General features: G+C 43.5%; 1 protein-coding gene across 1 annotated transcript in view; it reads right to left on the reverse strand.

The window, feature by feature from the left end:
* Positions 1-18620, reverse strand: part of TRIM65 (tripartite motif containing 65) — a 63681-nt gene that overhangs the window by 22751 nt on the left and 22310 nt on the right. The window contains exons 3-5 of the mRNA XM_082271327.1: positions 4235-4471; positions 1299-1470; positions 836-979 (exon numbers count right to left, since the gene is read on the reverse strand). Coding sequence (XP_082127453.1) covers positions 836-979; positions 1299-1470; positions 4235-4471 — 553 coding nt within the window. The remainder of the gene's footprint in view (positions 1-835; positions 980-1298; positions 1471-4234; positions 4472-18620) is intronic.

Consider the following 18620-nt stretch of genomic DNA (forward strand, 5'->3'; position numbering starts at 1 on the left):
GGGGGTGCCGTCAGCGAAGGAGGGATGCTGGCAACACACGGGCGTTCCAGGTTGAGACACCCTCAGAAAAGGCGCAGCAAAGGGGCACTGTCATTGCGAGGCCTGGGCGTACCAGTAACCTGCGATGCTCGTTGGCAGGCTGGGACTCCATAAGGATCTATATTACCCAGTACGAGGCCCAGTTCTGCAGTCACTTGTAGTCCTCCAGGAAAAGAATACCTGACTAACTAGTGATAGTGAGAGAAATAAAAATCTATTGTGCAAAGAAAAACACATAATTTGAGAAAAAAATATAAAGAAAACCGAGACTGTAGGTCCCGGCCAGGAAGACCTAAACTGCTCCTAAGCTAGGCAGCATAAAACTGAGGTAATATGAAATCAGGTTCAGGATAATGGCTGAGGGATGGCCCCCTAGTGGCATGCCAAGGTATAAAAAGTTTTTTGTATTAACCTAATAATTAATAATCTGCCTAGCCTTGCTCCTGCAGAGGGCACCATTACCCATTAATGAAGGCTAATACCATCGGGCGGCGACTGTCAGAGGAAGTAAGAGAAAATGTGTTTTAAATACTTACTACAATTTTTATCTCCTGACATCAATCCATGGCAGCATATGGACCCTCCCTTTTGATCTAGTTATTTTTACAGAGAATGTGGCTCTTTACTTCCTTTAATAGATTTAAACTGCTCCTGTGGGTCAAGATAGGGACAGAGTTATAAAATGTATGCTGCTATGGATTGGCCTCAGGAAAGGAAAATTACAAAAAGTGTTTGATACAATTTTCTGTTTTCTTACTGGATAATTCCAATCTAAGTCTATGATGAGACAGTATACCTTGAAAAAGTTTGTTTCTGAAGGTGCTCATGGTTGTGGGATCTGTTACTAGTTCTGTCTTCAGTTTACTAGGAAATGATCCTAAGGGCTGTATTGGACGACATGTACCTGTTATTCCAAAACTGGAAGATTTTATGGAGATCTCTGTAAAAGAGAGAAATGTGTTACATCCAACATAGTAGAGTGCATATAACATAATTAGATATTTGGTGTCCTCCAAACTCATCTCACTTTTTACTCCAATGAGTTGCATGACCGGGTCATTCCTGCCCCTTTGTTTACACAGGTGCAGGACAGAAATGACCAGAACTCAGCTCCTTGCGTTAAAAAAAAAAAGAGTACCCATTTGGAGATTGGCTAGAGATGAGCTTGGAGAATGCCAAGGCTCACCTCTAATCTTAATTTATCAGGGAACTCATGCTATATCAAGGTACTTGATACACGATCATACGTTTACACTTACCTCTAGCTCCTGTTTGTGCAGCCAGTGGGTGTAATGCATTGGGCAGCTCCTCTTGAAGTAGTCTTGTGACTTCGGGTAGAACCTTAGTGATTGCATCCATCTGTGCTGTTCCACAGAGCTGAACATTTGGTGGTACTGGACCACATCCAACTGGGGCAAGGAGTGGAAGACCCTGCGACAGCAAAAGGATGACTTAATGGAGATCTAAACATTAAATAGATGAGAGTTTGCTAAAGCAATGTGTATCATAAACACATGTTTTTTTTTTTTTTTACTTTTTCCAGACTTTTTGGCATCTCTCTGCTGCTAATCTTCTCCTGCACTTTTTACCTGCTTCCTGTCTACATGTATGTACTTGCTCCAGCATCAGCCGTTAACCTTCCTCAAAACTGGTCTTCTAATAGCAACAACAGTGGACCGCACCTGTAGGCTGAATCGAAGTCACAGGAGTGCAGAAATAAGTGCACTCCTGTGGCTCAGAAGAGAAGATTGGCTAAAAAGCTTTGGCCAGTCAGGTCCTTTTTTCTGGTGGACGCGCCGGTACAGCGTTCCGGGACCTCTCACAGAGGCTATGGGGGAGAACTTTTTTTTCATATAGTTTATTTTACTAGGTCGCCGGCCTTGGAATAAGCTGGCAGCTGCATAAGCCAACACCGTGTCTGAAGGGCCGGCTGCAGCCCTTACAGGGTGGAGTGTAAAGTGATATCATCTGCATTTCGCCTCTCTCTGCAGACCGGATCGCCTGCTCCTTTTTGTTGCTGCTTGGATATGGGGGCTGCCTGGATGTCTCTTTCCAGGATATGGGCTGTCTCTTGCAGGCTATAGGATGTCTCTTGCAGGATATGGGATGTCTCTTGGTGGATAAGGGATGTCTCCTGCTGGATAAGGGATGTCTCTTGCTGGATATGGGCTGTCTCTTGCAGAATATGGGGCTGACTCGCACTAGATATTTGGGATGTCTATTGCAGGATATGGGGCTGTCTCTTTTAGGATATGGGATGTCTCTTGTTGGATATTGGAGATGTGTCTTGCAGGATATGGGGCAGTCTCTTGCAGGATATGGGGCAGTCTCTTGCAGGATATTTTGGATGTCTCTTTGCTGAATATGGGAAGTGTCTTTTGCTGGATATGGGGCTGTCTCTTTGCTGCATATGGGCCTGTTGAAATCATCTGGAAGTGCCTCTGAGATCATTTTGGTAATTGCTGGATATTTCTAATGATTTGTACATTTTACTACATTGCTTTTTATTAACAAATTCCATACAAATTACTTGTATAGCCTTCCAAATTATACTTGGTTCCTTGTTCTCTAAAGGGGATGGTGCTAGGAGGTGTGTAAGGGTAGAGACAAGGGGCAGTCCTAGGGGGCGGGTCTAGGGGTGAGAAGGGGCAGAGACAGGCGTGACCTAGGGGAGGAGGATGAGTTCCTGCACCTTTTCTCTGAGTATGGCCATACTTATCTTTTCAGGTATGACAGTGTGCATTCAGGTCCACCCATCCGCCCCTGCATGCCTGTCACAGTAGGACAAGTTGCTGTGCCCCATAGAGAGAGGCTGTCTGCACTCTGCACATAAACAAGGTGCTCATTCACACTGTATGGGAACCTGTGTTAGGGAGCCCTAAAAACTTGTGAGTGACACCACTAACTTATCCACGACACATGGAGAAGCGAGGGGGCTGTTATATAGTCTGAACAGTCTTATGTATTTCTAATATACCTACTGTATTTCCTAGAGTGACAACATAGTACTGTTGTTGAGCTAATGGCAGCAATACAGGTTAAAATAGGGGGAAAAAGTGTGAATATAGAAAACTAATGCAACACCCACATTTTATGACCAGTAAGCTGCAATAACATCAGTTTTTGTTTTTGCATTTAGATACGCTTTAAGTTAACCAACAAAAAATATTACTCCAAACTTGCTGCATTGCTGCTAACCCTGTACAAGATTTAACTAAATTCATGCCCAGTAATATTTATGGTAACAGATTTAATTCCACCCCTTTTAAAGATGACTTGTTATTTTTTTTTCCTTTCCAGAGCCCCATACACATACCTTTGGCCTATCCTTTTCCCCTTCCTTCCTCTATACCCTTCTTCTTTCTTCATAACCACCACATCTAACACCCTTTATCAGCCCTGGTCCAAGTTGTGCCAAAACACCTTTCTGCCCCCTCTCCCTATTCTTTCTGCACTCCTTATTAGGCTGTCCATACACAGTTCGAATTTTATCCGGTTCCTGCTGAATCGAACTGTTAATGGGCAGGCTGAATGTACCAAGTTGATTGATCAGCTTGGGTACAACCAGCCTGCCAGATTCTTTCACGATTATGGCAGTTTCCCTATTTCTCTTGTGACAAGTGTAGTTAAAAAGCATCCTCTGTCAAAAAAATTACCAAAAAGGTGGTCTACCTGCAAAAGAACCTTGTATTCAATTATGGTGTTATTGTATTGCCTCCCTTTATATTGTAAAGGTTTGCGCAAACTGTTGGTGGTATATATAAATCCTGTATAATAATAATAACTCTCATGCAGCCCACACCACAGTGCTCACTGCACTCGGTGGTGGGTTCCTCCTGCTGTCCTCCACCTCATTACTGTGTCCAGTAGTAACATGGAGGTCAGCTGAAGAAATCAGTGAGCAAAGTGTGGGGACCAATACAACACACTCACTGTAGGCTAAAGTGCAAGCTGCCGACTTTTAAATCTGTTTAAACTTAAGTTCCTCTTTAAAAACAGAGGATTGTTACATCATTTTTCAGTGTAAAAACACACCGCGTGTGAAGGCACCTCTGAAAACTGTGCCCCCCCCCCCCCCCCCCCGCTTTGTTATATTTCATTTCAGATCATATCAAGGAAACATGATTGCTGGCAGGCTAGAGTGTGTTTGCCTTTGTAGTAAAATAGAAGTGGGCGCTTTCCATCATAGTGTTACCTCTAGAAATTCGGAATCACTAGTCCTGGTATCCAGCAGCTGCTCTGCCGCTGTATGATACTTGTTTAGGTCCAGAAGATGTTGCTGTAGAAAATGAAGATGATCAGAAACCTGGGCCAATGCTGCTTTCTCTTCACACCTTGCAGACTCAACAACCAGTGTCTGACATTCCTCCAATGTTTTCCGCACTTGGTCAAACTTGGTCATCACTTTGGACACCAGGGTAGTATGGAAGTCCTAAAACCAGTATGATTGGAATTTAGAATCTCGGTGATCTAAATGTTTGTCGCTGACAAAACTTAAAGAGACCCTGTCACCAACTGAAAAAAATGCAGGTAAAAGCATAGAAAAATCAAGTAAATAAAATGTACCCACAGTATGTGCCATTGAAATAGCTGAGAAATTGAAAGCGATTGTAAAGTCTCTTTTTTTGTAGGTAAAAAAAATGAACATGCTATACTTACCTGCACTGTGCAGTGGATTTACACAGTGCAGCCCAGATCTTCTTCTCTTCAGGTTCCTCTTTGGTGCTCCTAGCTCCTCCCTCCTGTTGAGTGCCACCACAGCAAGCAGCTTACTATAGGGGCACCCGAGTTGAGCCACAGCTCCCTGTGTCCTTTCAGACACGGAACTGTGACCCGGCCCCACCCCCTTTCTGTCCTCAGTAGCTGACTGACTTTTATTGACAGCAGTTGGAGCCAATGGCGTCGCACTGCTGTCTCAGCCAATGAGGAGGGGAGTCCCGGGCAGCCGAGACAATCCTACAACATCGCTGGATCTAGAGGGAGCTCAGATAAGTATTAGGGGGGCTGAGGGTAGCTGCTGCACACAGAAGGCTTTTTATCTTAATGCATAGAACCCATCAAGATAAAAAACCTTCTGTCTTTCCAATCACTTTAACCCCTCCAGTAAGCACAGTGATGTGGAAATGTGAGGCCCCCCGTTTTTTACCTTTATTGATAATCATTGATAATAAATTGACATACAGCATGGCTTAAAAAAATATGTCAGAAAACTGCCTGGCCATTCTTAGAACAGCTGACATCTTAAAGCAGCTCTTGTATTTTATCTAGAGTTAGTATCTGGGAAGGTCTGTTTTTTCTTTTGTCCACGATGCTGCTTGGTATAAAGATGTAATCTATAAACAATGTAATGTTACTGCAAATCCCTTGCCTGGAGGGAATCACTTTGGGGGGCTGTGAGGAGGACCTCTAACTGACCAGCATTGTTAAGTTACTGACCAAACATTCCTTTAAGGGTGTGTTTTTTATTTATTCTTTATTTGACTTTAAGGGTGTTGGGTAGAGAAGGGACATAAAAGCAAGTCCTAGCTCTGCATTGATTCTCTTTGAGCCCAGACCTCAGACGACCAGGAGGTCTGCATAACGTATCACATTTATTTCTTTTGTTTTTCTTTTCTGTAACTTTCTGTCCTGCGATTTGTCCTAATATACTGATAGCGTTTGTATTTCCATTGTGCCATCATTCTTTTTTGTTGTATTACTCACTTACTTTGTAGTTCATTTTATTTGATGTTATTGGTGACTAGCTTCTCTTCTGTTATACATTTGGATTTTATTTTTATTTTATTTAGCACAGTGGTTATTCATTATTAATACTCTTTTAATGAAAGAGATACAACAAGGCCTGATTTTGACATAAATAAAAAGTGTCGATCACCTATTATATTTATAATTCCAGATCGGATCAAAGAAATAAGTGAGGTTGTAAATTAAACAAAACAGATGGTGCGGAGTTTCAACGTTTGGGTGATTGTGACTTCTTGTGTGGAAGGCAGAGCTGAACCAGACAATTCTAGGTCCCGGTTCACACTTCTGCGATGCGGGAACGCTGCGAATATGCAGCGTGTTCCCGCATCGCATCCGCACCCCTGGCAGTTCACACTGCCATATGCGATACGCAGGGGGTGTCAATTAAAAGTTAACGTCACCCCCAGTTGAGATCGCATATCGCAGTGCGATCTGCAAGTTCGCACAGAATCGGATCGCACTAGTATGAACCACCATGCGATCCGATTCTACTGCGGATAAAAAAAAGGGTCATGTGCGTGTTTAGTGCGATTGCGGTGCGAATTCAGCCATACAAACTGTATGGCTGAAATTTGCACAGCACAGAGATCGCATGTAATTTAGTAGCAGTGCGCTCCGAATTACATGCAATCTCTGTGATCGCACTAACGTGAATCGGCACTAACTCCAAAAATGGTAAGGGTTATTTATGTCTTTTTTTGTCTTCACCTCTGTCTCCCCTGTCTGAATACCCAGATTAGCACGCTTCTTAGAACTTTCATTCTTTTTCTTTTACCTTTTGTCTGTACTAATACTTTGATGAGACTGATATAAACAGTATAAATAAAAAAAAATTGTACTGAGAGTGAAAGAGAAAACATCCTAACTGCTCAGTTGTGCCTTATTGCAGGAGGGTGTCAGAGTGAATGATATGGGCTCTGATTGGACTCTTGGAGGCAGTAAAAAATTAGGATCTGTGCTTTTCTGCCAAAAAGCAGTTTCAGTTGACCCTCGAATGAGATTAGGTTAAAACGCTTCCCAATCTTTGTGATTAAAATGCATCTGTGGGCTTAAGTCACACTGAATGATGTTGATGTGTATGGATCTGTCTTTTTTGTAATCTACTAACTGGGAATTGTAAACTTTGTAATTAGACCTGTGAACACTGGCTATATTGTAACTACTACAAATCATATTGCAAATAGTTGTGCCTCAATTAACTGCCTTCTGTACTGCAAGCACTGAAAGATTTCGGATTATCCAACTTTGTGCTAATCTTTCTTGAGCTAACAGAAGTAATAGTCCTACTTTAAGTTTTATTGTTTTTTTTTTTTAGAATACTTCAGAAAAGTCCACGGGGGGATGGATTTGAACTCGCAGAAAGTTTGGGAAATCTCCAGGCAAATTTGAAGGACAATATCGGGATAGGGAAAATACTGTTCTGACAAGTAGTAAAAAAGCAGCGACGATGACAGGGGAGGTACCTGTCAACCCAATCATTGGCCAGAGATTAGTTACCTCTGGGGGAGAACCACTTAAGGTTGGGAAATTTTTTCGGGGTCCAGTATCCGTAAAGATGGGTAATAAAATCGCTTCAAGGAGGACGTCTAACCGTGGTGAACCCTACCACTTGGCCCCCGAAAGGAAGAGATGATAGATAAATATGGACCTTGGGTTGTGAAATATATTCAAGATTGGGATCGCTGGACTGGGAAGAAGTATTCTAAAAGAGGTACTTTTAAGCCTAAAGCCTGGGAGGCCCTGTGGTAAAGTCACCACAGAAAGCTGATACGCTCAAATGAAAGAGATGCTTGGAGTGCATGGATGGTAGAATCCATGAATAGGGCAGATGATGTGAATACTACTGTGGGAGTTAGGGGAAAAAAAAACAAAACAAATGACCCTGAGGAGTAGAGACAAGCAGGAGCAGCTACTAGAGCCAAATCCCCAGAGTGGTGACAGTGACGAACAGAGAAAGATGAGGAATTGTCAGGATTAGGACCTAATGCAATCGCCCGTTCCTTATTAGCAAAAATACTCAAAAACTGATATGAATGATCATCTTTTAGCAGATAAAAAAGGGAAAGCCACAACTTGCTGCCAAATTTGACACCCCAGTTAAAACCCTGAGTGAATCACAGAGAGACTTTCTGTAAAGCACTGAAACAAAAAGAAAGACAGTGCAGCAAGGCAGAGGAAGGGAGTGTTGATATTAAGGGAGAAAAGTCTCCCTAATATCCTAATCTCCTAGGGCACTGACTCTCTCTCCTATTATAGTCAGACCCGTAAGTTCAGAATGAAGAAATGCAGAGTCCACACGACTGGTGTTCTCAGTGTCCTCTCCTTCTGTAACACCGAGGCAGCACATCTTCTGTGACAAGCTATTTTGCTGGAGCCTGAGCAACTTGTCCAACTTGTGAGTTTTGCAAATCTGTTTGATGGGTCTTTCACTCTAACACCCCCTCCTCAGAAGAGACAATGAGCCTCTACCTCCTTTCCCAAGGTAGCAACTCACACAAAGTTCTTTCACCCGGCCCACTGGCCTGACAGGATCTTCACAAAGTGTCCTTTGAGCAAAGTATCTTTGTAAAGCTTCCTCTTCTTCTGTACTTCAACCATCCTGGCCCATTGGCCAAAACTTTTCACAAAGTGTCCTTTTAAGCAACTAGTGATCCTGGCCCATTGGCCCAAAGAATCTTGACTGACAATCCAGTGGATATGGCTTCTTGTAGCAACTGGGGCACAAAACTAAGTGCCAACTTAAGTTCTCTGGACAGGAAGTCTTTATGGGTTAGAGGGTCGGCCCTCCTCCACATGAGAAACTGTACAATGATAGTTGTTCTGCTGATCCCCAATTCTTCTTGCAATGATAGAAGAGGAAGGGGATTTGGAAATAGGGCTTCCGGTCCTAACAACAACTTTTCTTCTAGTGAACTTTTTTTTTGGGCTCTCTAGCCCCTTTTCAATGAACATCCAGGCTAACCAGCCCTATAACACAATGACTCTCCAGCAGGGGTGGGAACTCTGCATCTTCAACAGTAGTAATCAGGATGAGGTATCCGCACAGTCTTCCCCGCAGAGTCCTGAACTCTTAACAGCCCAAGCCTGGCCTGTTGTATTTGGGCAATGAACTTCCACCCGATCAATATGAATGGACCGCCCTAGGTTCCAATTAGCCTTCACAGATAAGAGTATCCCACAACTCAGGCTTTTTCCGATTGCGATATGGCTTGGGAGTGTACAGGAAATCCCAAACCGCCTCATCGCACCATCCCTCTCTCTTGGCCTCGATCTCTATAATCTCCGGAGGAGCGTAGGGGTAGTCATACCCATATTCCAGTGCCACCTTCTTCTGTATTAGGCGTTGACATCTAGAGAACCTGGGAAGCTTTAGTCTGTCTCCTCTCCCTGGTGAGGCGTATAGGGTCTCCCCTCTTTTTATAAGACTGGCGTAGGCCTCATTCTGATCCCGAGCCGGGTGTAGGTGTGAGGTGGGGATAGATCTGGGACCCTTGTGGCAAAGGTTTCACAGAACCCCAAATTACTGGCACATTGCATACACACCACAGACCCCTCAGTCTCATCAAGTGAACTGGGACTCGCAGAGCTGCTTCTCTTCTCTGTTCCCCAGTCCCATTCAGTCTCCTCTTCAAATTTCCACACATCGATACCCTCTTCCAAGGATCCAAACCGACATTGGAAATGGGGGACCCTATATCAATGGATCCAGCCTCTTCCTCACTGGACACACTAGAGGGCTTCCTCTCTGGAGCCCATTGATTCCCCTCTGCCATTTTGAGAGTAATGGTTTCTGCCTTTGCAGGGATTGCTGGCCCTTCTTCTGGCTGTGACCCGGCCTGCATAATCTTGGTGCATCTAACCTCCGAGATGCTGGTCTCTCTGGCCTGGCATACGGTGGTGTAGGTCTTCACCGTTGGTCCCGGTCCCAGCAGTGCTCTCAACACTCCTCTTCCTCTGACCACAGGGATCCCCATAGTAGGCTCCAGCAACTCCCGCATGACTCCTGTCTACCAGCTCACACTCAATCTTCTGGGCCGACAATCACTTCGCACCGCCTGCATTAGCATGTCACGGCAATGCCCACACTGACTACATGCCCGCAGCTGCATTGACACGTTCAAGCATTGGCTACATACCAGCCCGAGATGCTCCTTGTCCCCTCCGCTGCACAACGCCAGTCTTCCGATGGGCACTAATCGCATTCCTGTATCCCACAGGATCGCATCTGGTGATTCCACTTGCTCTCCAGGTACTCTGCCAACACGTGGGATAGCCCCTGCACTCCAGCATCCGCCATCTTGCTTCTCCACACACGTGTCTGCTCCTCAGCTAAACCCGACGGCGGAAGTGATGTCTCTTTCTCCACTCGGATTGACAGCTTGCGGATGGAAACTCCGCCCATGACTCCAAACTAGCTGACTCTCTGGCGGTGGCTCCTCCAGTAAGGCAGATCTTTTGTGCGCGCTTTCCCACACAGTGCAGTAACCCCTTCGCTGCTGCTATAACTCTGCTCAGCCAGCACGAATGGCACTGCGTTGCAGACTGTGTTCACCGACACACACACCTCTGCCTCTTCCATCTGTACCTAGGCCTCAGTTGCACTACTCCCTTCACAAGCCAACCGATCTCCCATACTGCCAGTGAAAATTGTCCCGCTGTCAATAACTGCACGGCCAACACTTTCCTCCACAGTACATGTACAGACACGACCCCCGACGCACCGATCCCTGCATCCCGGGTTACTGTTTTCTCCATTAACTCTCCAGTACTTTACTTGGGAAAACATACTGTTTCTTTAGTAGATGTCCGTTCGTTGCCCATAGCAACCACTGCTGCAATCATGACTTATCAACACACTTTCACTGATCACTGTAAAGCAGGCATTAGTTTCTTCACTGAAATTCCAGCACGTTACTTGGAAAGACATGTCATTACTTGGTGTGACTACTCGGCCGTTGCAACTGTTGCTGTAACCCAGGGGTACATCCTGGACTAGGCCTCTAAATGTAGCACTGCCCCCGTAAGGACTGCTTGCTATTCACTCTGTGGGTTCTCCCTGGTTACCAGCACATGGCTAATAATTAGGAATAAGACCTTAATTCTCCTTGGCTCACATTCCAATAATCAATCCAGGGGTGTTTGGTTGTTTTTGTTGTTTATTGTAGAATGGGGATAGGAGAAGAAAATAGTGGGATACTCCAACATTAACTTTTCACAGTGATTGAGGACTCCTATCTTCTCTGCTGTATATTAGGTTTGGAACAGCCAGGCTGTTAATTCATTCTGCCACCTTGGATGAATGTGAATTAAGTCTCTTTTCTTTAAGATGACTGGGTGAACAACTAGTTATCTTCAGGACACTCTCCCTAGTATCCTCTCTCTTCCTCCACTGACACCTGTCCACTGACTGTCTTACAAGCAGGGGTGGCCTCCCTCAGGCCAGGCCCCTTGACAAATGTCCCTGTACTCACGATACTGCAGTTCCAGGGTCTCCAGTGTCTCCCCCCTTAGTCAGCTTCCCTGGACATCTGGGCTCAGCTCCTCTCAACCGCTGCTCTGGCCCTCGGGACGACCTCCTGCAACCACATGGCACCACTACAAAGGAGGAGGCAGCCACCCCTCCCTCCGGGACTCCGCTGCTCAGCCAAAAACCCTGCAGCACGTGCTCCTGGCTTTTCCCAGAATGCACCAAGGCGACCTGCCCTCTGTCAATCAGGACTGTATCAAAAGCCTATGCACCCATTCGTCAGGTTTCCTCCCACTGTCCAACATGCCTCCCCATTGGACCAGTGTGAAACACTCTTTAGACTACAAGAATCGCATACTGAGCACAACGAGCAGACCTCACTAACAGATCCTGCTCCCTGGTAGGCAGAGAGCAACGTAGATTTACCTGCAGCTCCTCTGGTAAGCAGACAAAAATAGAATAAAAAGGCCGGTACTGCCAGTGATACACTTCCATCCCTGCATACACATATACAGAAAAGAGAAAATAGCCCTGGGACTTTAAATGAGGTGAACACAAGTGGCCACTAAATGTAAAATGAATGTAGGTAATTTTATTGAAAATAAAAAAAATTGTCATACATAGACATATGCCGGTTTTCGGTAATTCGATATATCGCGGTATTGCATAGCCACGGTATTGTTATTGTGGCATTTTTAAAATACCGAGTTTCTCTGTCAAGTCTGCCTGACTTGTGAATTGATACATTTCAGTGAGCTGGATGACTCATTCACTCACTCAGCTAACACCTTTCAGCATTAAGTCTCCTAACTATAAACAAAAATGATTACATTTGTATCTTTTCCTTCCCTCTGCCAGGGAGAAAGGAAGTTTAACCTCTTAAAGACTGGATCTTTTTCTGACACTTGCTGCTTGCAAGTTAAAATCAGTTTTTTTTTTGCTAGAAAAGTACTTAGAACCCCCAAACATTTTATATATTTTTTTAGCAGAGACCCTACAGAATAAAATGGCGATTGTTGTAATATTTTATGTCACACTGTATTTGCGCAGCAGTCTTTCAAACGCAATGATTAGACTTTAATGAATAAAAAAAAAAAAAAAAACGTAACAGTAAAGTTATCCCAATTTTTTTTTTTTTTTGTTACACAGAGAATCGTGAGAGAATCGTGATCTTTATTCCAAGCTAAAAAATCGTGATTCTCATTTTGGCCAGAATCGTGCAGCTCTAATAAATATATATATACACACACACACGCCTAGCAGCCCACATTACATTATTATATAGCCATCAAGCAGTGTCTGGCCTACCTGGTGATGACTGGTCCTGGCGCTCTGATCCGATGGCCTGGTCTTTAAAGGGGCAAATCCTTGCGATCCAGAAGTGGTTAAACCTGCAGGAGGACCGGTGTTTTTATCTATTAATGACTTTACTATTGCTTTAGGCCTGGTTCACATGTATGCGGGTTGGTGGTTCACATGTATGCGGGTTGGCGGTTCACATGTATGCGGGTTGGCGGCCCACATTTGCACAGGCATAGCAGCCCATTGATTTGAACGGGCTGCTATGCCCTCATTTTCCGCAGAAAAAAGGTGCATGCAGCATTTTTTTTAAATTCAGTGGCCTTGAAATCCATCCTGCTTTTGCACCATGCGACTAACCTGCAGTTCCTGCTCTGGCAAGCTTTCTGCATTTTTTGTATACGTGGGCACGGCATTTAAAAATAAACAGTTTGCGTGTGCAGCAACGGCAGGTAAGTCGCATGGTGCAAAAGAAGGATGGATTTCATGGCCACTGCATTTTTTTAAATTCTGCATGCACCTTTTTTCAGCTGAAAACGCAGGCATAGCAGCTCAAGCCCATTCACATCAATGGGCTGCTATGCCTGTGCAAATGTGGGCCCCCAACCCGCATACATGTGAACCAGGCCTAAAGCAATAGTAAAGTCATTAATAGATAAAAACACCGGTCCTCCTGCAGGTTTAACCAATTAATGACTTTACTATTGCTTTAGGCCTGGTTCACATGTATGCGGGTTGGGGGCCCACATTTGCACAGGCATAGCAGCCCATTGATGTGAATGGGCTTGAGCTGCTATGCCTGCGTTTTCAGCTGAAAAAAGGTGCATGCAGAATTTAAAAAAATGCAGTGGCCATGAAATCCATCCTTCTTTTGCACCATGCGACTTACCTGCCGTTGCTGCACACGCAAACTGTTTATTTTTAAATGCCGTGCCCACGTATACAAAAAATGCAGAAAGCTTGCCAGAGCAGGAACTGCAGGTTAGTCGCATGGTGCAAAAGCAGGATGGATTTCAAGGCCACTGAATTTTAAAAAAATGCTGCATGCACCTTTTTTCTGCGGAAAATGAGGGCATAGCAGCCCATTCAAATCAATGGGCTGCTATGCCTGTGCAAATGTGAACCACCAACCCGCATACATGTGAACCAGGCCTAAAGCAATAGTAAAGTAATTTATAAACAACACCTCCTTCAGGTTTAACCGCTTCTTGACCACAAGGATTTGCCCTCTTAATGACCAGGCCATCGGATCGGAGCCGAGCGCCAGAACCAGTTATCACCAGTTAGGCCAGACACTGCTTGATGACCTATTTTAGGCCTGGTTCACAGAGTCTGTACTGACTGACTATATAATAATGTGCATAAGTGAACCAAAGCCCCTAAATTCAGCAATGAAATTGAAGTGAGGTGGAAATTTAATAATTTAAATTTAATAATAGAATACCGTGATAATACCGTATACCGTGGCAAAACCTTAATCAATTAATCGCAGCATGAAAATCTGATACCGTCACAAGCCTAGTCATACATGAATACACATATACATATGCCAAATCAGTCAATCATAAAATACTTGATACTTTATGTATTTGAATACTTTATACATGTTTGTAAGTAGCAGTTGTAAATAATATATATAATGAAAATGGAAACATCTTGTAACGTTTCGTGAGAACATTTCTCACTTCTTTAAGAGTGGATGCTCATGGACATGTCTAAAGAGTACATATAATATCATTATCAAATTTAAAGGTATGCATCATAATGCCTAATGAGGTATAAGAACTCATGAAGGACCCTATGTTAGGGATCCATACTTACAAGTAGCTTGAGCCAATGTGGACAAAGCAGCACTATTGTCCGGTGGCGGTAGTGAGAGGTATGATCCGGGAGCTGGAGGTGTGGGACCAAGAACACCCTAATAGGGAACAGGTGAAATAAGTGTGTGTTGAGAAACATCCCTTGATATCCATATACGCTACTGAAACAAATGTATAAAGTATAATATAAATATATTATAAGTATAGTATAAATAGTGTGAAGAGTGAAGATAGAAAACTGCATCACATAATAATGATGGCAGAAAAAGGAAGTATCAGTAGAATAACAAACATGGTAAAGCAGAGACCTAAATATAGGGACAAAGGAAAAAGAAAAAAAGGGGGTGACCAAAAGGTATAACAAAATACCAAAGGATAAAGAAATGAAAACAGTGAAACCATGTGAACCATCTTTTTTTCTGTATATGTGTATTCAGGGATGGAGGTGTATTACTGGCAGTACCGGACCTTTTTTTTTTTACTCTATTTTTGTATCAAACCCAGGTGGAAGACACCTACTTGCCCACTATAGCCTGACACTGCCTTGGCCTTATCTTCAACTACATTTATTGCTGGTTATTGAAATAATACCTTACTACATTGCAACATGCTTTTGACATAGCTTGTTCACCACTTATTGGCTGGAGCCCATTTGGTGATCGGCACTTCCTCTGGTGGTGGTTTTTTGGTATGCTCCGGGAGCTGCGATGTGTTTTTGGATGAGGTTCCTCCTCCCCTGCTGTCCCCTCCTTTCCACTGACTGGCGGGGCCACATACACATCGGCGCCATGTCTTCTGCTCCTGACACATGATGTTCACGTCCTGCGACGTCATTCTGTCTATTTCGCAGCACGTCATCCATCAATGGCTTGTGGATGCCAGCGCTCCAGCGCCTTTCACCCCCAAGAGGTGGCAAACGCTGGTTCCGCGTTTGCACGCTCTCTTGAGCCACCTGGCATGGCGTTAGGGGTGGGACTAATTTTACACCCCATTTGGGCTACATATGGGAGGATATTTGACAGGGTTCAGAATTTCACAGATCACTCGATCCAAATGGAGGACACCTTACATGATTTTTTCTTTTACATTTTTCTTTTTTACATCACCAAGGTGGGTATATACTCACTCTGCGATACTTTTATGCACTCCACTATTACTTTACTGATTCCATCGAAGTGTTCCCATCCCCGTGCACTCTTACTGTTTCATCTCATTTTTTTCACATGGTTTCACTGTTTTCTTTCATTCCTTTATCCCTCGGTATCTTGTTCTACCTTTTGGTCACCCCCTTTTTTTCTTTTTCCTTTGTCCCTATATTTATGTCTTTGCTGTGCCATGTTTGTTATTCTACTGATACTTCCTTTTTCTGCCATCATTATTATGTGATGCAGTTTTCTATCTTTACTCTTCACACTATTTATACTTGTATACATTCGTTTCAGTAGCGTATATGGATATCAAGGGACATTTCTCAACACACACTTGTTTCACCTGTCCCCCACCTGTTCCCCATTGGGGTGTTCTTGGTCCCACACCTCCAGCTCCCAGATCATATCCCCCACTACCGCCACTGGATAATAGTGCTGCTTTGTCCATCTTGGCTCAACCTACTTGTAAGTATGGATGCCTAGCATAGGGTCCTTCATAAGTTCTTATACCTCATTAGGCATTATGATGCATACCTTTAAATTTGACAATGATATTATATGTACTATTTAGACATGTCTATGAGCATCCACTCCTGAAGAAGTGAGCAGTGTTCTCACGAAACGTGTAGAGTTACAAGGTGCTTCCATTTTCATTATATATATTTACAACTGCTACTTACAAGCATGTATATTATCATGTATTTTATGATTGACTGATTTGGCATATGTATTCATGTATGACAAATTTTTTATTTTCAATAAAGTTAACTACATTCATTTTACCATGACCTACCTTTCCCACCTCCTTTTCTTCGGTCCCTCTCTTGATTTTTCTCTCTACTCCAACTTGTGTCCCCCCCCTACTCATTCTTCATGTAACATCTGCAATGTGATGGGATTAAATACAGAATCTGGTATGTCTCCACTGTTGGTTACCTATGTGTTACTTTGTTTTTCTTGCCCATTGGGTGTAGGGATTGCGAGTCCAGTTAGGGCCCCTTCCCCCCACCCCATCAGCACTAGTTGATTGTCATCCATCCTTCCAAAAAGTTAAGTAGAGCCTACCTTCTCCGCTTTACATTGTGTTACATGCCCCCCTTCATTGGGGAACTGTCTTGTGGTACTTAGGATTGTATTTTGCTAAATTTTTCTTTCAATAAAAATGTATTTAAAAAGAAAAAAAAAACTACATTGATTTTACATTTAGTGGCCACTTGTGTTTACCTCATTTAAAGTACCAGGGCTATTTTCTCTTTTCTATATACTGGTAAGCAGACAGAGCTCAAACTATACTCTCTCACTAGCACACCTAAGAGGATGCTACATTTATTTCTGTTTTCTGTAACTTTTTCTGTCCTGCGATTTGTCCTAATATACTGACAGTGTTTGTATTTCCATTGTAACATCATTCTTTTTGTTGTATTACTCACTTTGCAGTTCATTTTATTTGATGTTATTAATGACTAGCTTCTCTTCTGTAATACATTTGGATTTTACTTTTATTTTATTTAGCACAGTGGTTATTCATTATTAATATTCTTTTAATGAAAGCGATACAACAAGGTCTGATTTTGACATAAATAAAAGGTGTCGATCACTTATTATATTTATAATCCCAAATAGGATCCTAGGAAAAAGTGAAGCAGTGAATTAGCCAAAACAACAGTTACAGTCCCCTCTGCCTCCTGCCCTCTCCTTTTCTGAGAATCTGAAAATGTCTAAATACTGTCTGTGCTTGTACAGCTCCTCCCCTATATATAACTTTTTTTGTAGCTGCTAAGAAAGAAGTGAAAGGGTCTGCTGATATCACATGAAAGAAAGATGTCAGCACACTGTGGCAGTCTCAGACCTTTTGAGGTAGGCTACATGAGGTAGGCGTTTACAGATAGGGCCTTTTAAGCTATAAATCTGTACTGTGTGGGGGATCCTGTACTGTAGGGAGGCTCTGTACTGTGGGGGACCTGTACTAGGGAGGGAGGGGGGGGGGTACTTTTTGATTATACGCTTGCCTGTGTTATCCACCCCTGAGAGATATGCACTCTTGAACCCTGTGCGTTACGCATTCCTGAACCTTGCGCCATACGCACTTCTGAGCCCTGACCACACCCACCATTTGGCATGGCGAGCTGTGTGCACCTCTTTACTCTTTTCCATGAGGAACGGGGGAGAGGAAAGTGTTGACGGGAGATGTGAGTACCTGCACCTATTCTCTGCACCCTATTTACAGGTACTGTATATAACATAAAATGCATTACATTCACATACTGTATAATCTTATAGGAAGATTGTTGTTAAAATGAATGGTCTGGTGAAGCATAGCTAAAATCTAGAAATTAAAAATGTAATATATTGCAGACCTTAGATATGGTGTCTGAATTAGTTTTCTTTTTAGGCTTTTTTTCCCTTTGTTTTCACCTGATGATCCTGCAACACACTGTCCTGTTTCAGGGCCATCTTTAATGCAGGGCAAAAGGAGCAGATGCCCCAAGCCCAGTCATTGTTGTGGGGCCCAAAGCAGGTGCCCTTTTGAGCCTGCAAATAGTTTTCCCAGTGTAGCCCCGGCAACCAATCCTTTTTTCCCCCTTGACTCATCTACCTGCCCTCTTAGCTAGTTTACTGTGTTTGCAGCCGGCTGTGCTATGCAGGTGTGCCTGCAGGGAGCCCACTCCTTCTTAAAGGCACTGGGACACGTGACGCCCAGCAAAAGCAGAATGGCAGTGAAGGCATCCAGTGCATCCCTGCATCCAACTCCACCCCAACCTATAACTGGCTTTTGCAGCAAAGTGCACATAGAAGGGCAATGCACATCCCAAACAAACATGACTCTGGAAATTTAGAGTTATAACCACAGTATACACAGAGGTCCCTTGATATGAGCACTGCAGCTTACGCATATATTTGCAAATGTGTGCAAAAAAAAAAAAAGAGCAATAGAAAGAAATGTCCCGCGCTATGGGAAAATTCCTTAAAATGTGTTCAAGCTGCTGCCACTATCACAAACTACCACGGTTGGTGGAGTCTGTAAGGTTTGTTATGTGAAGAAATAGGTGTGGCGCTGCTTGTTGAATGTGTGCCTTAATGGGGACTGTGTGTAACCCAAAT

This window comes from Pelophylax lessonae, assembly GCF_965119305.1.
Source record: "Pelophylax lessonae genome assembly, chromosome: 11".
NCBI classification, from domain to species: domain Eukaryota; kingdom Metazoa; phylum Chordata; class Amphibia; order Anura; family Ranidae; genus Pelophylax; species Pelophylax lessonae.